A 27,493-nucleotide genomic window follows, 5' to 3' on the forward strand; every position below is an offset into this window, starting at 1 on the left:
GTGTTGCTTCCTCTAGAATCCATCCCGTACTGTAACATCTATGCTGGGATTAAACAAAACAATCAGGGAATGAAGTGTGATTATACTATTGCAAGTCCCACTCCATAATTTTTTTTTATTTTATTTTTTTACTAAATTTCTTATTGACATGAGTTCATCTGGGGAACATTATAAGACATGGCCTTTCAAAACTTGTCAAGAGAGGGGCGCTTGGGTGGCACAGCGGTTGGGCGTCTGCCTTCGGCTCAGGGCATGATCCCGGTGTTCTGGGATCGAGCCCCACATCAGGCTCTTCTGCTAGGAGCCTGCTTCTTCCTCTCCCACTTCCCCTGCTTGTGTTCCCTCTCTCGCTGGCTCTCTCTATCTCTGTCAAATAAATAAATAAAATCTTTAAAAAAAAAAAAAAAAAAAAAAAAACTTGTCAAGAGAACTGCTGCAAGTGGATTATTATTGTTATGCTGAACTCACCCTCTTGGAGAACGTAACACTGAATTGCTGTCAGAATTCCTAAAATCGACATTTCAGGAGGGCAAGCAGGTACTTAGGTTGTCCCTATTGTATTCCCAGCATCGCAGGCTGTGATCAGCACGGGGCAGTTAAGCAACATGTGTGTACGGAATCAGAGAAAGAATGTTTACATTGTTATCACTATATGCACTCAGGAGAGAATTCTCAAAAGAACTATTTTTGCTTTGTTTTGTTATTTTTATTGCCTTGGACCTAAACCAAATGATGATTCATCTGTCTCCACTGGTTGCTGGAAAACAGTTCAAATGTGTAGCCTGGCTCTAATAGGCTTTATTTGCGGAACCAACCCATCTCTTGCTTCATCTACCTTTTCCTTGATAACCTCATTCGCTTTTGTAAAAATTTTATGATTTTTTATTCTTTAATAAAGAATATTAAAACAAGTGCAAAACAAGTTGGGGAATTGTTTTTAAAGTAGACAAATATGCAAACCAGCTTTGAAAGCAGAAGCTTTGTATTATCAATCTTCCTGTCTTTAATTAATGGTGACGTCCTAAAATTTTGTATAGTAACTCAAATATGAGAACTAAGGAAGTATTAATACCTACCATAAATCTCCTTCATATTTGATATTTCCTAGTTAATTCAAAAAACAGCATTTCAACATAAGTAAGAAATAGTAGCTTCTGGCTCCCATGTGCTCTGTCCTATCTCTTGACTATTCCATGGAAAAATGCCAAGTTTCCAACAGTGACTGAAGGGACTTTTGAAGTCTTTAAGTTAAAGTCCACATCTTCAGCAAGGAGTGGGTGTAGGAAAATTTGTGCGCATTGCTGCCATGTGCTGGCTATATGTAAAGCACAAGATAATTCACGCAAAATGACTCTACCAGCCTGTCGTTAGAGATGGAGACTCAAAAGAAAGCTTCATGGTTTTAAAGTCCTTTCAAAAAAATGCTCTGAAGTGTATTAGCTTCACATGATGATGTAGGGGAAAAAAATGTAATTTCATAAAATGTAGACTTTAATCATATCAAAGCACCCAACTTCAGCTATCTCCCCACCTACCTTCACCATTTTATAATGACTAACATCTGCTATTCCACGAATATAACTATTATCAATATGTTCCAATTAGGAAGATCGGCGGGATTTTCTGATTACTCAAGAAGATAAGAATTTGGTTTGTTTGCTTATTCTGTAACTTTTATGAAAGAAAGTGTCACACGTTACCACAGCCTTGTAAAAAAAGTAATGCTATATTCTTGGAATACTCCTTTGGGAAAGAACACCAAGCTATGTGTACCTCAGACTATAGATAACCTTCTCTAGCTGTCTAATTCTACTTCCTAGACTAAAAAGTTTTATGAAGTAACCCAAACATCCATCCCTCTAACTCAAAAGTACTAACATTCAAGCAGATACAGACAAAAGGGGAAAAAAAAAAAAAAAACCCTCTTCTGGCGGTCTGTAATGGTTCCTTGTTTTTCTAAAAGGCAAGGCAAACCACTAACTCAGCATTTGAGGCCTTGGGAGATTGAGTACTAGTTCTGAGAAATAAATCAGCAAGTGTCTAAACTGCCCATGGCTTTCACTGAGGCCCCACCACAGCTAAGCTCCAAGTTTCAGCAACAATAGAGAAAAATGCTCCCAAGTGGAAACAATCGTATGTTGAACATAATCCCAATGACCACAAATTAATGGCCACCAGCATACAACAATGGAAAATGTGGATCATCTTTGAAAAGAAAAAATGTATACGATTTCTCATCGAATCTCAGGAATTTCTAATAAGCTCTTAATGTTTGCTTTCAAATTTCTGCAGAACAGGTAGAATTAATACATTTTATTGTTTTGTATCCAATGCCTTACGTATGTCACAACGGTGATCACATCTCTTTGGTATATGACCCTGAATTAAGGCTAAGTAAGCTTGTAAAGTACTTTAACAGAGCAAGTAAATGCCTCAGGAGTTCTCAAAAAAAATCTATATCTATTACATAGGATTTAATTGAAATAAAACAAAGGTGAGCAATTGTAGGGTGCATTTGGGCAAAGTGGAAATGGAATGCAGGCAGTTATTTTAAATATAATCCCATAGAGAAATGGGCAGGAAATCATGAGGGGAAGAAAAAAAAAAAAAAAAAGAGAGAGAGAGAGGACAATCCATTAAGAGATCTGAGTACTCCCATTCAGATTTATATCAAGCTGAACATATAATTAGATTTGTTCCTCTAAATAATATGTAATTTGTCACCAGGAATGCCTGAATAAACTGCCGTACCCCCACATTTACAGATGATGAATTTGGTGTGCAGCAGTATCGATCTGCATGCTCTTCTGATAACTAAAAAAATAAATAAACTGAAATCCTGAGGGCTTAGAGGCTTGCTGGAATGCTCAAAAGGATGGAAAACAAGGCAAGCTGAACAGAAACATCTAAATGTAGGTGTTAGTTCTATGGAAAATAAAGGAATTCTTTTTAGTGAACTCCTACTATGTGCCAGATACTTTGTCAGATACTTTACTTAATGCTATTTTAATCCTGACGACCATGTGAAAAAGGTACGCTAATATTACGCTTGCAGTGTAGACACGAAGTCTCAAAGAGACTGTGGCAGAACTGAGATCTGAACCAGGTCTGACTCCAAAGCCCTTCTCTGCTTCCTTCTCTATCATGCTGTTGAGTACGTATCGCTTGCTCTCTGTTTACTCGGCACCACAAAGACTAACTGAAAAAATAAAATTTCAGAAAATGAAATTATTTTTTCTGCACATATTTCTCTCTCTTTATTCACCCTTTCATTTTCCTTTCAGCAAGTACTTTGTTTGGCTGATTTTATTTTACTCAATTAACAGTGCTGGCCAAAATAATCAGCAGTTTTGGCAACACGGATCCACAGCTTCGGATTACTGGAAGGACTATGTGGAAAGAATACAAAATGACAGAAATATTCTTTCATAGGCCCCAAAAAAGAACCATTTAAGTTATATGTTGCAAATGGTCTTTTGGAAGGACATCACATTTCATGTTGAAATAGGTCATATAAATCATTCAGTTCATCATGAAAAAGGCAGTAAAACATAGAAGGCATTGACTGGCACAAGTAACCCACACCTAACAGTTTACAACCACAGAATGGCCGATGGAAATTCCAATAACTGGTTACCTGACATGGGGTAGAGGCAGTGAGTGCTTTTCTAAGAATAGGACTTCCAAGTTTGGCCACTCCTGGAGATTGATGGGACCTGAAATAAATGAATGATCCTACCAAAAAAAGAAAAAAATGTAAAAGTCACACAGATACCAATTCTACTGTTGTCCTTTCAGTAGTTCTTTACTCTAACATCTTATCCTTGCACACAATCAACTGCCAATCACATCAAGAAAATTACAATTTTACTCACTGACCATTTAGCTCTGTAGAGAACCAAAAGTTTTTCCATACGGATAACATTAAATATCTAAAATAAAATCCAATTGATTAAAAATAAGCTCTTGATCTGAAGCCCCTAAACATTTTTATTGGCTTGACTCGTGTCATAAATAGAGCCTGAAATTAAACGAAGCTTCTATGCTTACAATTAGATATTCAACACGCCCTTATGAAATTCTCATGAGAGCATTATTTTTAAGTTTCTTCACAAAGTACTGAAGGATGCGAGCCTGTGGAATGAGTTGGGTTTCTCCGGGGGCTTACATGTTTGACATTGTTGTCTGTGCTAGTGGGGATGAAAGCTTAATTAAAGATCTAATCTGAGCGTTAACAAAATAACTGCTTTTAGATTTTAACTACAGTGGATGCGCTCATGGCAAACGTACAGGCGGATAACATCTCTTCGCAGCTCAAAAGATCACACATTCTGAACTGCTGTCACGGGTAGCTTCATCGAACACTGAAAATTTACAAGGAAGGCTACGAGGAACAATGTCAAGGGCTGATCCTGCCCTTTGATAATCACGAAGTGATGGGCAACCTGGAAAGTGGACAATTTTGACTGAAAAATACCATATTCAGAAGGTGATTTTCCTAGATACAGGTCAATGCTGACTAGACAGAAAGGAAAGGACTTCAGAATTAAAATGTATTATTTTATAGCTACCACCATATGTTTAACAGAAAAACCAAGGTTGCAAATCAGCAGGATCATCTCTGAATGAGAAAAACAGAACCAATTTATATGGATTTTTTTTTTTTTTTTTTTAAGTAGGCTCCACACCCAGTGTGGGGCTTGAACTCATAACTCTGAGACCAAGAGTCACATGCTCTACTGACTGGAGCCAGCCAGGCACCCTTATATGGGCTTTAACATCCCAAAACAACAGGAAAGAATAAAAGCTATTATTCCTTAATTTCAAACGAAGAGTGATAGAAACTGTATCAGCTCACTAAATTCTGTTTCACCTATCAAACAACAGCATAGGAAAAGAGGATTCTGAAAAAAATTATTCCAGCTTAAAAATCCTCAGGTTCAAGTAAAAACTCAAATACTTTTAAAAGACGAGTCAGAATTCTACAAATTAACAAATATTCAAAAATCCTAGTCCCCTGGTCATTTAAAAACAATATATACAATTTCAAACAAGCAGTTAATAAAGGATGGGACATATAAACTAAATCTCCAAATTCTAAAAGCAGCAAAAGGTATGAATAAATTGGTTATATCACAAAAATGACTGGAAAACATGATACCAAAAAAAAATCTACTGTAAATGTATGGCATCCCAGTTGAGTTTTTGTTTTAAGGAATACTTGTAACATTATTCAAGGGATCTTCAATCTTGGAGAAATAGGAGAACTCCTTGATTCATTTTACATTGCCAGCTATCTCTAATTTAAAAGTTATGGAAATAGGAAAATGAACAATAAACTGCAGAGCAATGCCATTCATGATCATAGATGCAAAATTCTAATTAAAAAGCTATCAATTACATTCGAAATCCTTATCAAAAAGATTATATGTCCATGACCATGAAAGGAAGCTGAGTTTAATTTAGCTGCTCTATCAACACAGTCAATCAGATCCACAAATTAAAGGGCAAAGTCAGGCTCGAATCAACAAATATTGAGAAGACTTAGGAAAAAATAGCCATTGCCAATGGAAAAAAAAAAAAAAAACCCTTAAGAAAATATTAAAAGTAAACAATTGAATGCAGACTAATGATCAACCTCAAAATAAATACCCTAAGTGACAAACAACAAAGCTATTTTAATTAAAAACAGGAATTAGAGATTTCTATCATTATTAATCACAGATAATATTAATTACCTTAGACTAACATTATCTTATAGGCCTAGTGAATATGAGAGTCAAGAAAATAATATACTTAGTAAATATAAAAGAAAATAGAGTTCTCATGTTTTGCCAATTATATAACTACAAAAGTAGAAACCCTGAAGGCTTCTATTTTTAAATAATAACAAGTATTAATAAGAGAATTTGGTACGGTAAATGGAAACAGAAAAATGTTATTATTTTTTTAACTTTAGCAATAAGACCCTAGATACAGAAATGGTGAGAAATATTCTCTTCACAATTACATTAATACAAAATATATAGGAATAAGTTTAACAAGAAAAGGACAGAACTTTTATGAAGAACATTATAAAAACTTGTGGAAGACCATAAACCCTCTGATTAAATAGATTATATATATATTTTTTAGAAGGGATGATATTATAAAAATATTAATTCAGTGAAAATTTATTTGAAAGCTAAATAAAATCCTAAGAGAACTTTAATATTTAGAAGACAAATAATACAGATTTAATACTTATAAATGCAGGGTTAAGAAAATCTAAACTCTGGGGGCGCCTGGGTGGCACAGCGGTTAAGCGTCTGCCTTCGGCTCAGGGCGTGATCCCGGCGTTATGGGATCGAGCCCCACATCAGGCTCCTCCGCTATGAGCCTGCTTCTTCCTCTCCCACTCCCCCTGCTTGTGTTCCCTCTCTCGCTGGCTGTCTCTATCTCTGTCGAATAAATAAATAAAATCTTTAAAAAAAAAAAAAAAAGAAAATCTAAACTCTGAGCTCTGAGCCTAGACCCAAGGACTTCTAGAAAAACGTCTCTGGATTTACCTTCTTGTAAGTCTGCTGTGCAGAATGTACTTAGTTAAGAGAACTATGGAATTATATCAAGGAGATTGTGCCTGGTAATCTGAATTGTTTATACTGCAAAATTCCTGTACACCCACACACCCCAGAGTGGGGACACGACTAACACAGCTTAAGAATTAAAGAATAAGGGGCTCAGCCTCCATGCATGAAATTGTCCATGCTAGCCTGAAACTCATCTTTTACCAAGCACGCACCTGCTTTTAATGCAATGGTCTAGAAGGGACTTACACGACGTGAAAACATGAGAGATCAGACGTCATAATGAACAGAGATACAAATATCATAAACCAATATTACCATCTAGAATAAAAAATCATGAATACAATAAACAAAACCAACCAAATGAGATTTGGTTCATCGATGCGAAGATGGTTTAATATTTGAAAAATTCACCTTATGAACACACAAAAATGATAATATGATGATCATATGGTTATCACAATACTAAAAAAAAATCTGACAAATCTTAACATAGATATAGATATATACACACAAAAAAACCACATTATGAATAGAAGGGAACATCTTTATCTAATAAAGCAAAACAATCTTTCAGCGAATATAGCACTTAAGGTTGAATTATTGATAATTTTCTTCTGAAATAAGAACAAGAGAAGCATAGCAGCTATCACCTGTTGTATTCAGCATTTTTCCAGAGTTACTAACCAGCGCAATGAAACAAAGAAAACAGAAGGTTTAAGATTTAGAAACAAGGAAATAAAATTGTCATTATTTGCAGAGAAAATAATTGTGAACCTAGAAAATAAAATATATACATACATACACTCTTAACTATAATACACAAAATTAGCAAGGTCACTGGATACAAAGTAATATTTAAAAGTACAATTACATTTCCATATACCAGCAACAACCAAAAGTTTTTAAAATATAATAGCTGCAAACATATCGAAAACCTAAAAAAAATTTAGCAAAATATTTTTTAATCTATACTCTAAAAGCTTCAGATTAGAGAAATTAAAGATAATCTAAGTAAACTGAGAAATTAGAAACATTTGAAAAGATCATTTCTCGATAAATACAAATAAAGGTTACAAACAAGCTATCATTTTATATCCACAGATTAAAAGAATTTAAGAGAATATAATGGCTATTGCTGACAGACAAATGGAAAAAAGAAAGCACTCCTATATTGCTAATGGACTTTTAAGTATTAAGATTTAGGAGCAAAGTACATCTTTCCATAAAACTATAGTGGTCTCACTCACAGTTATTTATTATATAGAATTGAAAGCATCCTATACCAGAAAAAGGTGTATAAGAATGGATTTTGCAGCATTGTCATGATATTGTCACTCAATAGGAGGATAGCTGGATACATTTTGTCATATCCAGACCAAAGAAATGAACCAAACAAAACAAATAAAAAAAAAAATTAGGCTGCTTTCTTCTTCTAGGCAAGGTTGAGATCAGGGACAAGATTTAGTCTTCTAGCAAAACACACACATACGCACACGCACGCACACACACACACACACACACACACTGCATTAGACAATGGTTTATGTAAGACAATGAGAATTCAGGATCACAGGATAATGATCTCTAAGAGAGGGAAAACACATGAGCTAAGCCCTACAATTTCCCCAGCTTAGTGCCTAAACAGAGTTTCTAGCCGCCACGTAGGAAGGTGTGAGCCAGAAGGAGCACGGTGGGGTCTTTAAACTGAAAAGATACAGGTGCTACTCCGGGGAGACTCAAGTGCCTCGAGTTCATAAGGCAGCGTTCCAGGAGGACAGGGCTGCAAATGTCGAGCCCCAGAGATCTGCAGAGTCTCCCCCTCCTGCAGATCTTCACCTGAGTACCGACCTGTGCATGCAGGTGAGGAAACAACCCGAGGCTGGACCTTCAACTTCTGAGAGGGGCCACTGGAACATTTCCCAGAGGTCACAGTGGGCCAGAAATAGTAGGCTCTTGCACTCCTCACCAGAACGAAAAAATTAATTGTACAGCGGGACTGGATGGAGTACTAGAGTGAAATGAAAACTTAGGTCCAAACAAATACCTGTATGCAAATTTTATAGAATATTCGTAATCACCAACATTTAGAAAGAACCCAAATACCCTTCAACTGATCAGTGGATAACAAACGGTGCTTTATCGATGCAAGAGAACACTACTCTGCAGTAATTAAATAAATAATAAATAAATAAATAAATAAATAAACAGATAAGATAAAATAAAATAAAATAAAATAAAATAGGAAGGAACTTCCACTGCAATCAACAATATCAAATCCATTCAGCTAACTGAAAGAAGACAGACTCCAAAGGCTACACACTGTAGGATCCTATACATATGACATTGTGGAAAAGGCAACTATAGGGATAGAAATCAGATCAGTGGATGCCAGTGGCTGGAAAGGAGATGAGTATTGACTACAAAGCAGCATAGATTTGGGGGGAGAATGGAACTTTTTTTATATCCTGAGTTTTCTGACGGTTACACAATTATACGTGTTTGTTCGAACTCAGTGACCTGAACACCAAAAAGGCTAAATTTTACTGCATTTAAATAATACTTTAACAGATGGGCAGCCCCCTCAGAAACATGGCTAGGGTGCCGTGGATAGCAGGGTCCCTGCCTGATGGCGCAGGAGGCAGGCTGCACCCACATTCCTGTAATGCCCCTCCCATAATACACTCTCCCGAGTGGCCACACCGCTAATAAGTATGTATGTATGTGTATATATGTTTATATGTATATGCATACACGTATGTATATACATATAAACATATATATATAACAGAAAAAATAAAATTCAAAATGAATATAATTGATGACTTGGAGGAACTGCCATGAGCTATCTTTAGTAAACAAGGTAGAGAGTAGTTATAATAGGATCTCATTTTTTGGTAAAATAAACAATCGCCAGAATACTTACAACTTTGAATGCATACATATCTACTATGTACGCATACACACAGCTAAAGATAGATAAATGTGAGTTGCCTGTTTGGATGTTAACAGGGTAACAACTAGGAACTGGAAAATAAAAACCAACCAAAGACAGGAGCTAGGAAAATTGAGGCTTTACCCTAAAAAGAAAAGCTACATAATGTCAAGCCATTCATCTTTTATGTAAAATTACATGTGGGAGTGTGCACATATGAGGAAAAGTACTGAAGATTAACCAGTTTTTAAAAGCGCAATAATCCGCAAAGTTCTAAGAACATAATAGGCTGTATATAACTCTATGGTCTTAGATGTGGGAACTGAGAGACTGAGCCTTCCCCCAGAAACTTCCATGTTACTTCTCCTTGCTCTTCCTAACACTGATTTTTTTCCTCCTCCTCATTTGTGATGTAAGATCACTAGTGATCATCTTAAAATCTCAATGACAATCATAGGTAAAGAAGAACAGCCTTAATGGCTGAGGGACTCCTCGATTCACCCTTTCTAGAGAGAACGGCCGGCTATAATTTCTTTGCCACTCCTGCTTTCAATTTTAACAGCTACCCTCAGTTCTACAGTTTATTGTTATCTGTGAGCACGGTTTAGATCACAGAAAAAGAAAAATGGGTCCTTCAATATTTAACAAAGGAGACCTTTTAGAATCTCTTTTTTGCATAAATCATAATTAAGTAGAAATTAACATGATGTCTGAAGATTACTTCTAAATGTTTCCTTATTGTCACAGCCCTGTTGGTTTTCCTAGTTTTCTTACCAGAACAAACGGACAACAGGTAACTATTCACATTTCATGGGCTTTTACTATATGAAAAGCCTTAATAGGTACTACTTCATTTAATCCTTGTAATAATTTTACATGAAAGATATTTTGATTTTCCCTATTTTCTAACCGGAAAAAAAAATGAGGCACAAAGGCATTTAGCTAATTTGTGCAGTGTCAACAACACCCTGACTTAACCCCTGGGCAACCAGGGCTCTCCGCCACCCTGCTACAGGAGAGGTCACCTAAGGCCACCCCACACGCTGCGTGAGCCGCTGACCAGTAGAAAAGAGTCACACTGCAAGCACCTTCTAGCCCAAGGCAGAGCTCCACTACTCCCAAACCAGCAAGCCCATCTCCTCCAGAGACCCAGGCGCAGAGCCAGACTGAACAGACCAGCAGGCGAGCCCACAATGAAGATGGGCCTGGGCCTCAGTGTGTCTCACCCTTCCCAGATAGGTCTGAAAGCTTCTTAACTATAGCCTTCTACCCTCCACCCCCAGCCAGGCCAATCCCAGCCTCTGAGCCACCAGGGAGCTTCCTTTACAGGGTAATCAACAGGCCCTTCAGTGTTACGGAAAAGTGTTGCATCTCAGCCTTTTAGAACAAAACTAATGGGTCACGTGCTTTCATAGCCTGAATGGTCACCATAGTCCTCCAGAGAGATTTCCGATTCCTAAGCACTCTGTAATCCCCCTTTCTTTACCTGCTTCATCTTTTCTATACTCTGTCCAAACGTACACATCACTCAACCAGAACTACCTCCATCTCCCCCATCCCCCTCCAGTATATTCCCTCAGAATACCTTCCTTGCCAGCTCTCCTTACTTGAGCCTTTCTGGCAACTTTTCATTTCCCTTCAGTGCTCAGTTCAGGGGTCACCTCCTTCAGGAAGGCCTCTTGATTCCACCTGACTCACCCTCCATCTCATATAAACCATTTATAATATCTTATTGCAAATCTTCATTTATTTGCTTCAGGCACTAGACTTCAGAGCACTCCAAAGGCAGAGAGCACGGCTTCCATCAGTGCACCCCAGGTCTAGCATTGGGTTATGTACTAATTGGTTTTAGAAAAGAAAAAGAAACCCATGAGCTTGAAGAAAACGGACTATTAACTTAGAGCTCCAATCATTAGTCCTTTCTGCTTCAAACTTTAATCTACCACAGCATCCTAAAGAGAAAATTAGGTTCACTGGCACAAAAAGAAAAAATTAGGACCTTACACCACTATCAAATAAGCTGGGTTTATAGTTTCAGACAACAGATGGATGGCCAGAGTCTCCCTCCCCACCCCTAAGATGCTCCCCCACCAACTCCAGGTTCCAATGGCTATAATTTAAAATACAGTCAACGCTGTTAGTTCTGGCATACCTCTTTGGAAATCTCAAAGGAGAAAACAAGTAATGTCCAAGGGGGTTATACGAGCTTAAAGAGGGTCGACAGTATAGCTGTGTTATTATAAAGTTAATATGATACTCACGTACCTAGGCAATGACATCTACACAAACGAGAAAAAAATAGAACAAAACCCTTCTGTTTTCCTTGGAGATTCACAAACCCTGATTGAAATGCTATGTGTCATTTGATTGCTCTATTTTAAGAGGATATGTAAAAATTGTAATGGTAGTTAAAAATACATGAGAAAGAAGATAGTTACAAAGAAGCCTTAAGAGTGGTTAAATTGCATTCAAGTATTTGTCTATTTATTTTATAGATAGCCCTTAACCTCTGTTTTCTGTTTCCAGAAAGAAGATTAGGCTATTTTTTTTCTGTTTTGCAAAAATTGGATTGCTTTAAAAAGAAAGCAAGCCCACTGTACATGAGTTCTGGCAATTAGAGAAAAGTATCAGAAGACTTCCCCACCCACCATGCCTTCAACTCAACCTTGTAAAAAATAAGACATCAAAAATGTTGGTTATTAAAACAATATTCTTTCCAGGAAACTCAATTAACTATAAATTTTTATGTTGATCAGGAGAGTTTCAAACAAGACAAACCACAGTTTCATGTATGTTGCCTATAGCTAGAAGTAAAAATACACAGTATCATCATTCTGCAACATGAAAGAAAGGCAACCAATTTTTTTTTTTTTTTTTTTTAAGAGGAAAATGTCCTACCGTGACTTGTGTTTGCTGTGTGATCAACATCACGAAGGTGGTTCTCTCCACTGGCCAATCCTTTCATGACTTCCCATCGTGAATCTTCTGTGAGAAATGGCTCCCAACCACAGAAACCAGACTCAAAGCCACACGCGAGGGGATTTGCTGTTCCACAGAGAAAATAGTTGAGGAGAAATTAAGTAGGAAATTTAATTCCTGGAACACTGACTTCATATTAGCCAATCAACTTTGGAGGGCAGAACAATCATTCCACCTTGTAATACATGTCTTCTGATTATCAGAATAGTTTTACTTTTTCCAACCGCAAAGTCTTCCACGTGTTGGGTGAGGCATTGTCCTTCTATGTTCTCCTAACTACAAGTCTGGCACATTTCATCCTGGCTGGCCATCTCTATTGTACTTAGTGATGCACGGTGAAACTAGAGCTTTTCAGGGAGTAACTGATTCACCTGCTGGACCCATTTGAAAGAGGGGAATGGATTCTAGACACCTGAACAGTTTGAGGCTGGCCCCTGGGTATTCGTTCTGTTATGCTATTTTAACAGTTTCTCAAAAAAATGAATAAATAAAATGCCTAGCCACTTTGGAATTGCAGGTAAATTAGACATTCTGAACTTTGCTTTTGTTTCCCTCTTAATACAAAACTAAAAAGTTGGGAAATACTTAAGTTTCTAAATTGATCACAAAAGAAATCAATATGGAAGTTCCTCAAAAAGTTAAAAATTGAACTACCCTACGATCCAGCAATTACACTACTAGGTATTTACCCAAAGGATACAAAAAAACTCATTTGAAGGGATACGTGTACATTGGTTTACAGCATTATCAATAATAGCCAAGCTATGAGAGCCCAAATGTCCATCAACTGACGAATGGATAAGGAGGTAGTATATATGATGGAATATTACTTAGCCATAAAAAAAGAATGAAATTTTGCCATTTGCAACAACGTGGATGGAACTTAAGAGTATCATTTTACGCAAATAAGTCAGTCAGAGAAAGACAAATACCATATGATTTCACGCATATGTAGAATTTAAGAAAAAAAAAAAAACAGATGAACATAACGGGGGTGGGGGGAAAGAGAGGCAAACCAGGAAACAGACTTAACTACAGAGAACAAACTGAGGGTTGCTGGAGGGGAGGTGGGGGGGGGGGAGTAAACACGTGATGGAGATTGAGTGCACTTGTGAGGAGCACTGGGTGTTGTATGTAACTGATGAATCATTAAATTCTACACCTGAAACTAATGTTAACACTGAATGTTGACTAGAATTTAAATAAAAACGTGGAGAAAAAAATAAAATGAAATAACGTAAAAAAATAACTAGTTGTAGATTAAGTCAGTGTTTGGGGTTAGTTAGCTTCATAGAGTCCTTCCCAGCTTTGCTACCAAATTAGTGAGAAAAAAATAGCAAGACTGGGCAGTAAACCAGAAATTCTAATATGATTTGTGCTTTTGAGAAATTAGTTTTTATGTGCTTAAATTCCCTTTGGCTAAAGTAAGAATCAGAGGGTCAGGCTATCTTAGATAACAGCCTGGGGAATAAATTAATACAATGTAAAAATGTATTTCTATATATTCCTTTTCATGCATAAGCTTTTTTTAATACTGGGAGAAGGGTGACAAAATAATTCTTGGTCAGAATACACCCAAAGTTTTGACAAATCTGAAGTTTTGACAAGCTCCCTAGGATCTAAATGCTATTACCTTTAGAAATAAGAACAATAGATATGTTAGCAGAAGTTCCCAGTACATGCCAGGTTTTGTATATATTACCATTAGTCCTTGCAAATACCCTACCCAGTAAGTGTAATCATCCCCCAAAGGGAAAAGCTGCTCGAGGCAACTTGTCTGTAGTAAATTTAGTAAATGGAACATCTAGGCTTTGGAATGTCTTGACACCAAAGCTTCTACAGTATGAAGCCTCCCTAAACCAGGGATTCCATTACCATATGCCTGTTCCTAATCATCACTTTCCATTTTAAATATGACCATATTCAGGCATCCAGGGGGCTCAGTCAACGTTAAGCATCCAACTCTTGATTTCGGCTCAGGTCATGATCTTGGAGTCATAAGATCGAGCCCCACATTGGGCACTGAGCTCGTTCTCAGCAGGGAGTCGGCTTGAGATTCTCTCTCTCCTCTGCCCCTCCCCCAATTCACTCGCTCTCTAAATAAAATCTTTAAAAAAAAAATGACCAAATTGACCAGTATACCGAATAAGCTCACTATATCTTAATAATCAAAGGATCTTCAAATTTCTATGAACATGGATGCCTGGTTCCATGACCCGATAGTTCATCATTAACATGTCAACTCTTAAAACACTGAAATCCACTATGCAAGTAACACTGCCACTTAAATTTTCTCTACATGTAAACATTTAGATCTCAGAGCTATGCTTGTTTAGACAGTCATACAATGGATATGTTATTTTCTTTACAAGCAAATACTGTATCCCCCCTTAAATGGATTTCCCCCAAAATAAACATGAGTTAAGTACAGTATAATAAAAGATGCTGTGTATCACCTAACGGTGAATCAATATGCAAGGAAATGCCACTCACCCATATACCTAACTAGAAATCTATTGCTTCTGGATGTATTTTGCTCTACTCAGCTCTGCCTACAGGGTTCATAGGATACTACTGACAAAAAGTTACTCCTCAAAGAAGAGTCTCTGCTGTTTTTTGACATAGACTTGAGCACCAATGACCAGATGTGACGATCTCCCCAGGCATCCAGAAAATCCTCTGGTCTAGTTCCTTGGTTCTCCATGAACCTTGTCACTTGTTAAGTGACTTCAGAACTCTTCTAGAAGTCAGTTGGGAGAGTCCAGAAATACTCAAGACTCAGAATACATATCTGACCTCTGAAATGTGCTTAAAGGTTCCAAATCCTTGGTTTTGGACTTGGTCAAGGAACGCTTAAACTTACTCCCAAGGGTACTCATAAGTCTTCCCTGGAATACACTTTCCAAGAATAAAAAATCTTCCATGGATAGGATGACCACACATCCGGATTGCCAGTTCTTGCCTATTGTCCTAGCACAATAATTAATGCCTCTTTATTTCCCCAAGTGTCCCTGTTTCGCTAATAAATTCAATATTTCCCTGTTGAGGGCAATAAATTATATATTAGGGCACCCGGGTGGGTCAGTTAAGCCTCTGACTCTTGGCTTTAGCTCAGGTTGTGATCTCAGGGTTGTGGGATCCAGCCCCGCATGGGACTCCACAATCAGCTGGGAGTCTGCTTGAAATTCTCTCTCCCTCTCCGCTGCTCATTCTCTCTCAAATAATCTTTAAAAAATTATATATTAATACACAAAGGAAATAAATCTGTGTAAATAATCTTATTCACCGCAGGTGACCACTGAAGTAACAAGTAACCATCCTATTCCCCAACTAGGCAATGGTACAAAATGGCAGTAAGACCAGTAAGGGTGGACAGAAAGTACAATAGGACTGAGCATCAAAAAGTCCTTCCACAGGCTCTTCACGACTGTGCCTAGGCCACTAAACTGCAAAGATAAAAAGATGTCAAGACAAAATAACTTTGGATTGTACAAATGTTGAAATGTGGCTTTAGGAGAAAAGTTGCTTTCTTTCATTATCTGTTTCACCAGTTAAAATGTCAATCATTGCACTTTCCACAAAACATGAAACACCCTGTCCTTTGAAAAATGAAAATTAGTTTTTAAAATCCATCACCCTAAAAATATGTGAAAGCAAAATGGTGCAGTCATCTCGATAAAAATCTTGGTGAATGGCTCAGCTGTTTTACCAATGACATTTATCCCAATATACTTCAAAGGACATTTTTTAAAGCTAAATATTTTAGAACTTAACTGTGCTATAAATCCAATTTCAGTCACCAAAGTTTAGGTTCTTCCATTAAAATTTCCCTACACAATTCAAAATGTTTAAGGTGTAGTTATAAATATCTGAAGAAAACCAGGAGAGCCAAACACATTCTGGCCACTAATAAATGCTGATAATGCCATAGATGATAAATGCTAAATATTTATAAAGTATAAAAAATCATCTATTCATATTATAAGTAGAATGTATTCATTAGTGATTTTGATTATTTGGTTGCTTTTAACTTTCTGTGATTGTAGGACACACTTCACTATTTCTAATCAGAGCATGAGAAATGCCACCGTTTATAATTTTAGTGAAATTTTGCTGAGTTCATCACGGTAATATTTTAAAATTATGACAAAGCTTTCTCTTGCATATTTAACCACTGCAGCATATTGGCAGAAGAAAAAGAAATTCACTGTGGCAGCTGAGAAAAATTCTTCTGGATCATGAAAATTAAAATATTTATGAATCCTTTGGTTCAGAAATAAATCTATTTTCTATTATATTAGAAAAATGTATTGGAATAAATGGGGAATGTTCCATTCAATAAGCATATACTAGATCTTAATATGATATTATATAAACATTTTATTAATATTTATTGAGAAACCATGAGGATCTTTTCTCCCATATACATACACATGGGAGAAAAGGATATATATATATATATATATCTTTCTCTTGCACGCAGGAAATTTTTAGCATAATTTTTTTTTCAAAATAAAAAGACATTCAGAGAACCATCACAGTAAACATTAAATGCACTGCACTGGGGGTGCCTGGGTGGCTCAGTTAGTTAAGCAACTGCCTTCGGCTCAGGTCATGATCTTGGAGACCCAGAATGGAGTCAGGCACCAGGCTCCCTACTCAGCAGGGAGTCTGCTTCTCCCTTTGACCCTCCCCCGTCTTGTGCCCTCTCTCCCTCTCATTCTCTTTCTTTGAGAAATAAAAATCTTTAAATGCACTGCGTTAGATTCTTGGTTTAAGCTTCGTTCACTTGAATATTGTACCAACTTTTCCTTTTTTTCCAACTTCTTTAAAGCATCACCATTTTTAAAGCATTTTATTGTCTTAATCTTTTTTAAAGATTTTATTTAGAGAGAGAGAGAGAGAGAGCACAAGCAGAGGAAGCAGGAGAGAGAAAGAGAATCTCAAGCTTCCATCCCAACCACCCTGAGATCATGACCTGAGCTGAAATCCAGAGTCAGATGTTAACTGATTGAGCCACCCAGGTGCCTCTCTATTAGCATTTTAAATGCTTTTTTAAAAAGCCTACAATTAAAAGAACTTTTTCTCCTCCAGAATTTCCCACACCATTCTGATTGAACACAGATTTGCCCATCCTTCCATCTTTTTTGGAACACACACACAGTCTTTTTGCAAGTCATAATTGAAAAAGATGTATTTTTTAAAATTTTTGTGGTAAAATATAGATGAAACAAAATTAACCTTTTTAACCCTTTTAAGTGTACAGTTCAGTGGCATTCTGTACATTCAAGCTGTTGTGCACCCATCACCATCATCCATCTCCAGAACTTCATCTTTGCAAAGTCAAATTCCATACTCATTAAACACCAACTCCCCATCTTCCCCTCCCCCTCTGGCAACCCCCATTCTGCTTTCTGTCTCTATAAATTTGACTCCTCCATGCACTTTATATAAGAATTATATAATATTTGTCCTTTTGTGACCTATTTAACATAATGTCTTTTTTTTTTTTTTTAAAGATTTTATTTACTCGACAGAGATAGAGACAGCCAGCGAGAGAGGGAACACAAGCAGGGGGAGTGGGAGAGGAAGAAGCAGGCTCCCAGCGGAGGAGCCTGATGTGGGGCTCGATCCCATAACGCCAGGATCACGCCCTGAGCCGAAGGCAGGCGCTTAACCGCTGTGCCACCCAGGCGCCCCAAACATAATGTCTTTAAGGTTCATCTATATTGTGGCATGTGTCTGGAAATTAGGCGTATTTTATATGTAAATTATTCAGCTAGCCATGTATACCCTTAGATACGTTTGGAACACGGTATATTTTTTTATTAGGAATATTTAAAGATACATTGCAATGCAATGCCCCTTTTTTATACAGGAGCATATTAGTAACTGTCAAAAATCTATCATTTGCAATCATGCAGTATTTATCCTGTGACTGGTTTATTTCACTTAGCATAATGACTCCATTTACATGAGGTTATCTAAAAAACTCTGGCGAGCTGTTGTTCAATGGGAATGAAGTTTCAGTTATGCAAGATGAATTAATTCAGAATTCTGCACAGCACACATAGCCTATTGTCCACAATACCGTACTGTGCATTTTTTCCAATTGTTTCGCAATACTTTCATTTAAGGCTCTGTGGAAAATATGGCCTTTCATAAATTATCGTCCGGAGAGGCAGAAAAGGGGCATTAAAAAAAAAGGAAAAACCAACCTCACTTGTCTGTTCACTAACACACGCTCAGCAGGACTGTTTTTCATTCATTTAAACGACGTATTTGGAGCTGAAAGTGCTGTCACACGTGTTTGAAACTCCCACACAAATCTCGAGGACAGGGACTTCAAGAGTCGGAGGAGTTCTCCTGAGCAGGAGCATCTAGTCTGTTTACAACTTTTACAGCTGATGTCTTCCACTCGGGAAAAGTTGTAAGACTTCTGACAAGTTCTGCAAAACTGCTTGAACTGCCCTGCACACACCACACCTGGGCACTGTGCCATCGGACGCTGTAGCCCTTGCAGTGATAATCACCGTATTTCTGCCATACGGACCGGAAGCGCGGGTGCCCTCCGCCCGGCCGGGGTCTCCGCGGTGGCGACCACCTCTCACGCGGGGGGGCCCGCTCGCTGCGTCACCATCACCGCGGTCCCGGGCTCTCCCACCCACCTCCGCTCCGAGCACCCCGGCGCGCACCCCCGGGCCCGCGTTCGCTAGCCCGGGTCTCGCCCCCTTCCTGGGGGTGGGAGGGTGGCAGCAGGCCAAGCGCCAGCACACGGCGACAGCGCGCGGGAAGCGCTCGGGCTGCGGCAGCCGCTCAGGGAGGGGGCTGCCCTGCGGAAATGCCGAGCCGCCGCCGCCCGCCCCAGCCGCGAACGCCGGGCCGAAGTGACGGGCCCTGCACAGCAGCGTGCGCCGCCCCAGCGAACACGACACCCACACCGCGCGGCACGGGTTCCCGAGCCGAGCACGACAGCCGCTGCAGGGACCGCGCGCGGAGCACTCACCTGCGGCTGGCGGGGCGTGAGCTGAGCCCGCCCGCTGGTAGCTGTCTAAGTACTAGGGGCGGGGGGACGCAGCTGCGGGTAGGCCCGTGAAGACCACGGGGCCGCGGAAAGAGGAAACAGGAGGGAGTCCCCGCCCAGGTGAGGCCCACTGCCCCGCCCGAAGGCGCCCTGGCCCGGGGTGGGGGCGGGGGGGAGGGACGGGTATGTCTGGGTATGGAGCGCACGCGAAGCTACACTTAAACGTCTGGCATCTGTCCCCATATGGGCCGCCATACGTGGTGCCCCAGCAAGTTAACAGGGTAAATCTGACGTTAAGTGTCTTTACGCCAAAAAGAGGGGACACAAAATGTTCTGGAGGTGAAGGATGAAGACCAAGTGTCAAGCATATGCCAAACTCAAACTGTACGTTAATTATGTGTGTTTATGTCAATTACACCACAATAAAACCTTTTAAAATTTATCGTTTGGTAGTATAGTAATGCTCTTAGGAATTGGTTACAGGAGTGTTAGCTTCTGTGAAAGGTCTCTGGCTAGTTTGCCTTAAGTCTGTTTATTATATGCCATCTGTTTTCCCTCTCAGCGGTTTCTTCCTTTCTGAAGGTTATTTGGCACAGTGGTTCTCAAACTCTAATATGCAGAAGAACCACCTGAGACATTGTTAATAGGCAACTTCTGGTTGTGTAAGACTGGGCCGTGGCCCGAGGTTCTGTAACTTGAAAGCGCTCCCAGATGATGCTAATGCTACTGGTCCACGGGGCTAAAGGCTGTCACCTACTTTTGTTAAAAGTCTAAAATTAAGAGGCTCTGGTAATAAAAACACCGGAGTGAGTGTGCCTTTTCGAAAAAACACACTGACAAAAGAATACCAACTAACAATACCCATCGGTTAATATCACTGAGTCTCCAGTGAGTACTCCTGGTGCTATTCAAATTGCCTATATGAGCTAACCTGTCCTAGAGATCCATCCTACAGTGGGATAAAAAGAAGGTATAAAAGCATGTTTCATTTTCTTCATGAACTTGGGAATTCTGTTTAAAAGAAAAAGTTTGCATTACAAATTCAATTTGTAAAATACAATTTTAAAAGTATGTGTAGGATCAGGGCGCCTGAGTAGCTCAGTCGGTTGAGCTCTGAAGTCATGATCTCCGGGTGTTGAGATCAGCCCCGCATGGGGCTCCCCACTCAGTGTTGAGTCTGCTTGAGATTCCCTCTACCCCTCCCCTCGCCCTTGCATGCACTCACTTTCTCTGCCTCTCAAATAAATAAATAAATAAATAATATATTTTTAAAAGAATGTGTAGAATGTTTCAAAGTGGTTTTAAATTTCAAAGGGAATTTTCTCCGATTTAGTAATAATATATATAAGCATGTGTATGTATGCACAAATGTATTAAATATCTTAGTGCAGAAAATAATGTAACGTTATATCAATTCTAATAATTCCATTGCTATATAAATAATTTCATCAAAGCAAACGTGATTGTATAAATATTGACATGAAATACTCATGCTGACATCAAAATGTATAGATATATATTCATCAAAATACATAAAAATTTTATAATATGTAATATGGCTACATTTTCATATCATAACCACTGTATGAAGTTGATCTCAAGCAAGCATGCCAGGTTTTCTCTATTCAAATGAAGTTACATAATTTGGAAAATTTAACACACTAAGTAACACTATTTGCTGATAAGCATGGACATCTGTCCCTTCATTCAAAAAAAAGCAAATGGCAGAATGATATCAAGATACACTCCACTGGAAAAATCCTAAATATGTAACCAATGAAACTTCAACAAAGGAAGAGAAATGGGAAAATATGTTCAAAATCAAATGCTAAAATATCTACTAATACTCCAGGTGGAATTTGATTAAGAAAACCAATTAAAAGGAGAGCATAAAGAACCCTTCACTGGGGGGGGGGGGGGGGGGGGGTGGAGAAGAAAAAAGTGTCAATATGTACAATTGAAAAGAGGAAATATATTTACTTTCAGCTATTGAAAGTGAGAATAATGCAAACCATTAGAAAGGTGAATCTCTCCAGAAGAAATGGACTGAACTGTAAGAAATTTTAAAGCATAGAAAAGAAACTGACATTCATATTAGAGAAAGTGAATTGTCCTCACATGTTTTTTTTTTTTGAGTGAAAAAAAGACAGCACCCAAAAATTCCATCAAGATCATATTGGGAAGTAGATTGTTTTATTTAAAACTAGTGTTAAAACTAGGTGTCCAAGGAATTAAAGGAACTGCTGTTTACAAGTAGGCAGAGGATTCCTCCCTGCCTTTCCCATCTCCTCTTTCCTATATCCCTTTCCGTTGCTCCTAATAAAATCCTTACCCACCAACAGAAGCATTTTATACAAAGAACTTTTCATTAAAAAGGTGACATTTATCTTGTTGCAATATTTTTCTCTTGTTCAACAAAACACATCACTAAAATAAAACAGTGCAGCAAAATAAATGTCAAATTTTTAATAATTAAGAAAACTCACTTGTTTGTGATATGGGATTTGGATTCATTTAGTTAGAATCCATCGTTTCCAAAGAGACACAAGTATCTTAGTTGCTAAGTTACCTCATATGAGAACCATCATGTGAGTTGTAAATTAAATTTTATTTCCTTTCAAATACAGCTCGGTTTGAATAATAATGGGATTTCGTGTCATCACTCTTATCAAAGACTCTCCATAAAAGTCCTAAAAGGCAGGTGTTGGACCTCAATTTTACCCAGTCATGAATACCAACCGTGGCTGACATGATTTCTATAGTCATCATGGCTGCCCAGAAGGCAGTGAGAGCCCTTCCTCTTCAACCCCTCCCCATAGCTTTCTACATAACAGGTCAGAATGGACAATGCCCTATACTTAATAAAGGCTCTCAACCCATAATATATGTCTCCAAGAGAAAAGTATAAAGAAGTTCCCTCTCCCACCCACTTCCCTCTTTAACTAAAATACACACACACCATAAGACAATTATTCATTTGTTGAACAAATAGAGTTTGCAGTGTTAACAAAAAAGCACCAAAACTTATATTAGCATAGAGACCCCCCACAAAGAATAGTGCTAATAGATGCAGAATGAGAATATGCATTCAACTCCTGTCATACATAACTTTACCTCACTCAAAGCAAAGACTTTTAAATCCAACCACAGTCGTGAATGTGAGCATGTGAACAAGTAAACCATTAATCACTTACAGCAAGTTGCTGGGTCTTCATCACTGTCATCAGAACAGTCCTGCTGAGAGTCACAGACTGATTCTTGGGCAATGCACTGGCCACTGGCACAAGTGAATTCATCTGTAAGGCAAAGCCTTCTGGGTGGAGCAAGGGCACAGGCATAGACCCAGAGCTGATCCAGCCCAATAAAACCTTTCTGGCTCAAAATAGTCCCTTCCAATATAACCTTCAAAAAGCAAAACATGAACAATTTATGAGTTTGTAATCTCCTTTAAAAGTCCCCTCCAAAAAAAAGAATAATAGACATTTAATAACTACCGAGACAAACACCTGTTAGAAGAGCCAGCAAATACAACCCACAAAGTTTCTACTCGGGAAGCCTGACTCGCATGCGTGATTGGTCTGAATAGGAAAAGCCTTACATTTAAGAAACGTCAGCAATCCATAATATATGTCTCCAAAGGGAAAAGTATAAAGATATGGACACAGTAGATCCACTGAGGCCTCCGAGAAACCACCCATGATCCAATGAAATACAACATGCCACTTAAACCACTGGCAATGTCCCTGCCCGCAAACTTAATTTGGCCATTATCTTCATGGCTCTCTTTAACATTCAGGGAAAAGAATAAGCATTATCACTACTTACACACCAAGAGCTATAACTATGTCTGGTTTTTAAACTACTGAAATTAGCATTGGAATGCAGGCAAGGAAAGGTTAGGCAAATAGTAAGGGACACAACAGATGAATAGAAAACTTAAAAGAATAAATATAAAAATCTATTTTCACACAAGAAGAATTTCTCTAGTAATCAAAGAAATGTCAATTAAAAGAAATAAATCACATTTTCTCCAGTCAAATTGCTAGGTTTTTTGGAGGTATACAGTATTAGCAAGTGAAACAACCATCCTTGCTATTCCAGTGTAAGACACTATCAAAGTATGAATATTCCTTGAGATTCCACCAAGAGCAATAGTTGGCTAATACCAGAGAGAAGGAGAGGTATGAATAGTTGACTCAACTAAATAACTACTTCTCTGCTGTCCAATATGGTAGCCACAGCTGCAAAGGGCTATTTCAATTTAAAATAACTAAAATTAAAATTCAGTTCATACTAGCCATATTACAAGTGTTCAAAAGCCATCCATGGCTATTGGCTACCATATTGGAGAGGAGAGATACTTACGTTTTCCCTTATGACAGGAAATACTACTGAACAGCAATGAGCTAGGTGTTGTCCGTGTATAAATAAGATACTAGGAAGAAAGACTAATTCCTTTTAGTTTTTTCCAGCTGAAAGTTTCTGAATAGATTTTCTCCTTTGCAAAAATATGAGGAATATATATATATATATATGTTTGTTAAGAATTACTTAAGTTTCAGTTTGCCAATACATTAAATAATTTAGTCTAGAAGATATAACATTTAAATCATATCTAATAATAGGAAAACTTTGTAGGATGCTGTATACATTCCCCATAGTGAATATCATAGTATAAATATGTATAAATTATTGGACCTACAGCTGTATATAGCAGCAAGAGATCAGATATGCATAAATGATATCAGTCTGGGTTTCAAAAAGTGAGGAGTTTAAAACTTAGATTTCAAAGGGTGCTATTATTGAAAGTTAATTACATTTAATATGCACTTGGAAATCTAGAATAACTCCCAAATTACTCTCTTTATATTTTGTTTTATCTTTGAGTTAAATAACAAGACAAACTTTAATATTCAGTTTATATGAAAAGAATGAAACTCCAATCAGTTAGTACCTCTTTCAGAAGTTATAAAGATAAATATCAGCTTAGAAAATTAAAATAGTGTCAAATATTAATTCAATAGGCTATGATATAAACCTCAACTTTGCTGTGATTAATACAAAAATGCTATGGTTCAGAAATTCCAATCTCAGCAGTAAACGGAATTCTAAAAATCTGCATGGTTACAGTTCAGTATCATTTGGGTTCTCCCTTTCAGCACCTAGAAAAATGTACTTATGTGGTATTACCGTAAAGGAATGAAATTGGTTTCATGAACCACACATACAATCAGTCTTATTATTTTACACTCATGGTCCAGCATAAGCGTATTTCTACACTCTTTATACAACACAAAAGGAATGGAATTTTATATAAAATACTGCACTTCAAAAATAAAATTATTAACAGCAATTAATAATACCACTTATTTAAATGTTAATCCCACTGACATTACCACATTTTGCAATATTGCTCTGATATTAGAAAAGAAGGAAATGACAGGCAAACATTTGATATGAAAGCTAAAAAAAAGTTATCAGATATATTTTTGTGCACAATCTCTACTGTATATGCAACACAAAATCCCAAGTTCATTTTTTAAGAGACTGTATTCCCTGAGCATATGTATATTTCAGATATAACTATGTTTTATAAAGATGTGAATTACTGCATTCAAAACATTTGTATAGTCTTTACCGATTTTCAATACCAATTTATTATTTATCTATTTCATATTGCCATTTGCTTCCTTGTTTGCAATGCATGGTGTTGGGGTTTTAGGGGGGCTAAGAAGGGAGCCCATGTACAATGAAGATGCTTTATACAGGAGTAGTCACACTCTGGCTCTCCTACTCAAGGGAAATGTGGCTGGGGAAAGGCTAAGTACAATGAAAAGAAGTAGGCAATTGCTCTCTCCAAATGCACAAATCTACATCCTGAATTTAAATCCTAATATAAATTTAGCAATGGGTGATAAAACACTACTGCAAAGCTACAAGTTAAACTTATGATGCAAAAGAATACTTGTTTTTCCATTTTGTACCTTAAACGTCTTCAGGCTTTCTGGTATTACCATCTCTGCTTTCACCCATTTTCTGTCAGTTGATGTGTTGTATGTCCAAAATATTTCTTCTTCCTTTAATTCAAATAAAACAGCATTACACATTCCCCAAATTCTACTCTCATATTTCTATATGTGCTCTCATTACATTTCAGTAGAGTTTACCCTACTGGTATGATATCAAGTACTAGGAAGCCTAAAGTATCGGTAAAAAGGTATATAACTTTTTTTTAAGATTTTATTTATTTATCAGAGCAAGAGAGCGTGAGAGAGAGCAAGCACAAGCAGGGAGAGCAGCAGGCAGAGGGAGAAGCATGCTCCTCTCTGAGCAAGGAGCCGATGTGGGACTCGATCCCAGGACCCTGGGATCATGACCTGAGCCGAAGGCAGACGCTCAATGGACTGAGCCACCCAGACATCCCTAACATTTTTTAAAGGAACAATAAAATGGAGGCAGGGAAGGATGAAAAGGCAGAGCCCAGAGGATATTTAGAGCAGTGAAAATACTCTGTGTGATAACATATGGTGGACACATGTCATTATACATCTGCCCAAACCCACGGGATGACACCAAGCGGGAACCCTAACATAAACTGTGGACCTTGGGTGATAATGATGTGCCAGTGCACGTTCGTCCTTTATAACAAAGGTACCACTCTGATGGAGGATGGTGATAATGGGGAGGCTACGCATGTGTGGGGACAGGAGGAAAATGGGAAATCTCTGTACTTTCCCCCTAATTTTGCTAGGAACCTAAAACTGCTCTATAAAAGCAGTCTTTAAAAAAATAAGGAAATAAAACATGTCTATATAGTAAAGCTGTTTATTTTTTTACGATGGACGGTAAGGACAAGACAAACATTTGAACGGAATTTTAAATCAAGTACTTCAAAAACACAATTCTAAATAGAAATTCAGGGGCGCCTGGGTAGCGCAGTCGTTAAAGCGTCTGCCTTCGGCTCAGGGCGTGATCCCGGCGTTCCGGGATCGAGTCCCACATCAGGCTCCTCTGCTGGGAGCCTGTTTCTTCCTCTCTCACTCGCCTGCTGTGTTCCCTCTCTCTCTGGCTGTCTCTCTGTCACATAAATAAATAAAATCTTTAAAAAAAAAAAAAAAAAAAGAAATTCATAATGCCAGCTACTTAAATGTCGATTACAACAACATTACTACGTTTTATTATATTGCCATGACATTAGAAAAGGAATGACAAGCAAACACTTAATATGAAAATCTAAAAAAACAATGTTACCAGATATATTTTTCTGCACAGTCTCAATTTATATACACTTTTTTGTTTCCCTATGTGAGAATTCATTCCAAGTTCCAAACAATAAAGTTATTTTCTGGAGATTATATTTATGTTTGACTCTTCTGTCATTCTATCAAAAAGCTTTTTGGGCCTTCTAGAGCATGCTATGTCTGTCACGCATCTGTAAAATGATCATTTTCCAGGTGGCAAAGTGTATGCAAAATTATGTTTCTACTATACACTATGAGGTAAGATACTCAATTAAAGTCTATAAAGTAGTCCAAAGTTTGCCTCTGTTATTGTGCTTTATGATTTATGACCATGCTTTTATGCTCTGAAATAATCATTTCTTTAGATTCTATCACACATGCCAGTTAATTCGACATTTCCCTGGTAAACACAGACCAGATTGTTCATAATATTTACCCAATGGATGCATTGATTTTTTTTTTCATGTATCAGTATAGTGAAAATGCAGAGGCATAAATATGTCTCAGGTTGAGCTCGGAGGCTGTCTGTGCCCTCCTTCTACTGCGGGATAGAAAATAGCCCTGGAAGGTGACATCTAGTTGTAATTCAAATGACACATGACACAGGCTTTTTCAGACTCTCATAAGCATTAATCTCCTCTCCGCTTCTCTTATTTCATTCATAGCCAACGTTTTCTAAAAACGAATCTATTTCCAACTCAGTCCTTTGCCCTCTGATGTCTACTCCAATTTCCAAGTCTTAAATATT

The 27,493-nt window shown here is 37.9% G+C and overlaps 1 protein-coding gene across 2 annotated transcripts in view; it reads right to left on the reverse strand.

The window, feature by feature from the left end:
• Nucleotides 1-27,493, reverse strand: part of MALRD1 (MAM and LDL receptor class A domain containing 1) — a 747,156-nt gene that overhangs the window by 647,549 nt on the left and 72,114 nt on the right. For both annotated transcript variants that reach the window (XM_040645358.1, XM_040645357.1), the window contains exons 9-12: nt 25,489-25,581; nt 22,699-22,906; nt 12,400-12,546; nt 3,638-3,735 (exon numbers count right to left, since the gene is read on the reverse strand). In XM_040645358.1, the coding sequence (XP_040501292.1) occupies nt 3,638-3,735; nt 12,400-12,546; nt 22,699-22,906; nt 25,489-25,581 (546 nt within the window). The remainder of the gene's footprint in view (nt 1-3,637; nt 3,736-12,399; nt 12,547-22,698; nt 22,907-25,488; nt 25,582-27,493) is intronic.

Source organism: Ursus maritimus, unplaced genomic scaffold, assembly GCF_017311325.1.
Source record: "Ursus maritimus isolate PB19 unplaced genomic scaffold, ASM1731132v1 scaffold_31, whole genome shotgun sequence".
Taxonomy (NCBI): Eukaryota; Metazoa; Chordata; class Mammalia; order Carnivora; family Ursidae; genus Ursus; species Ursus maritimus.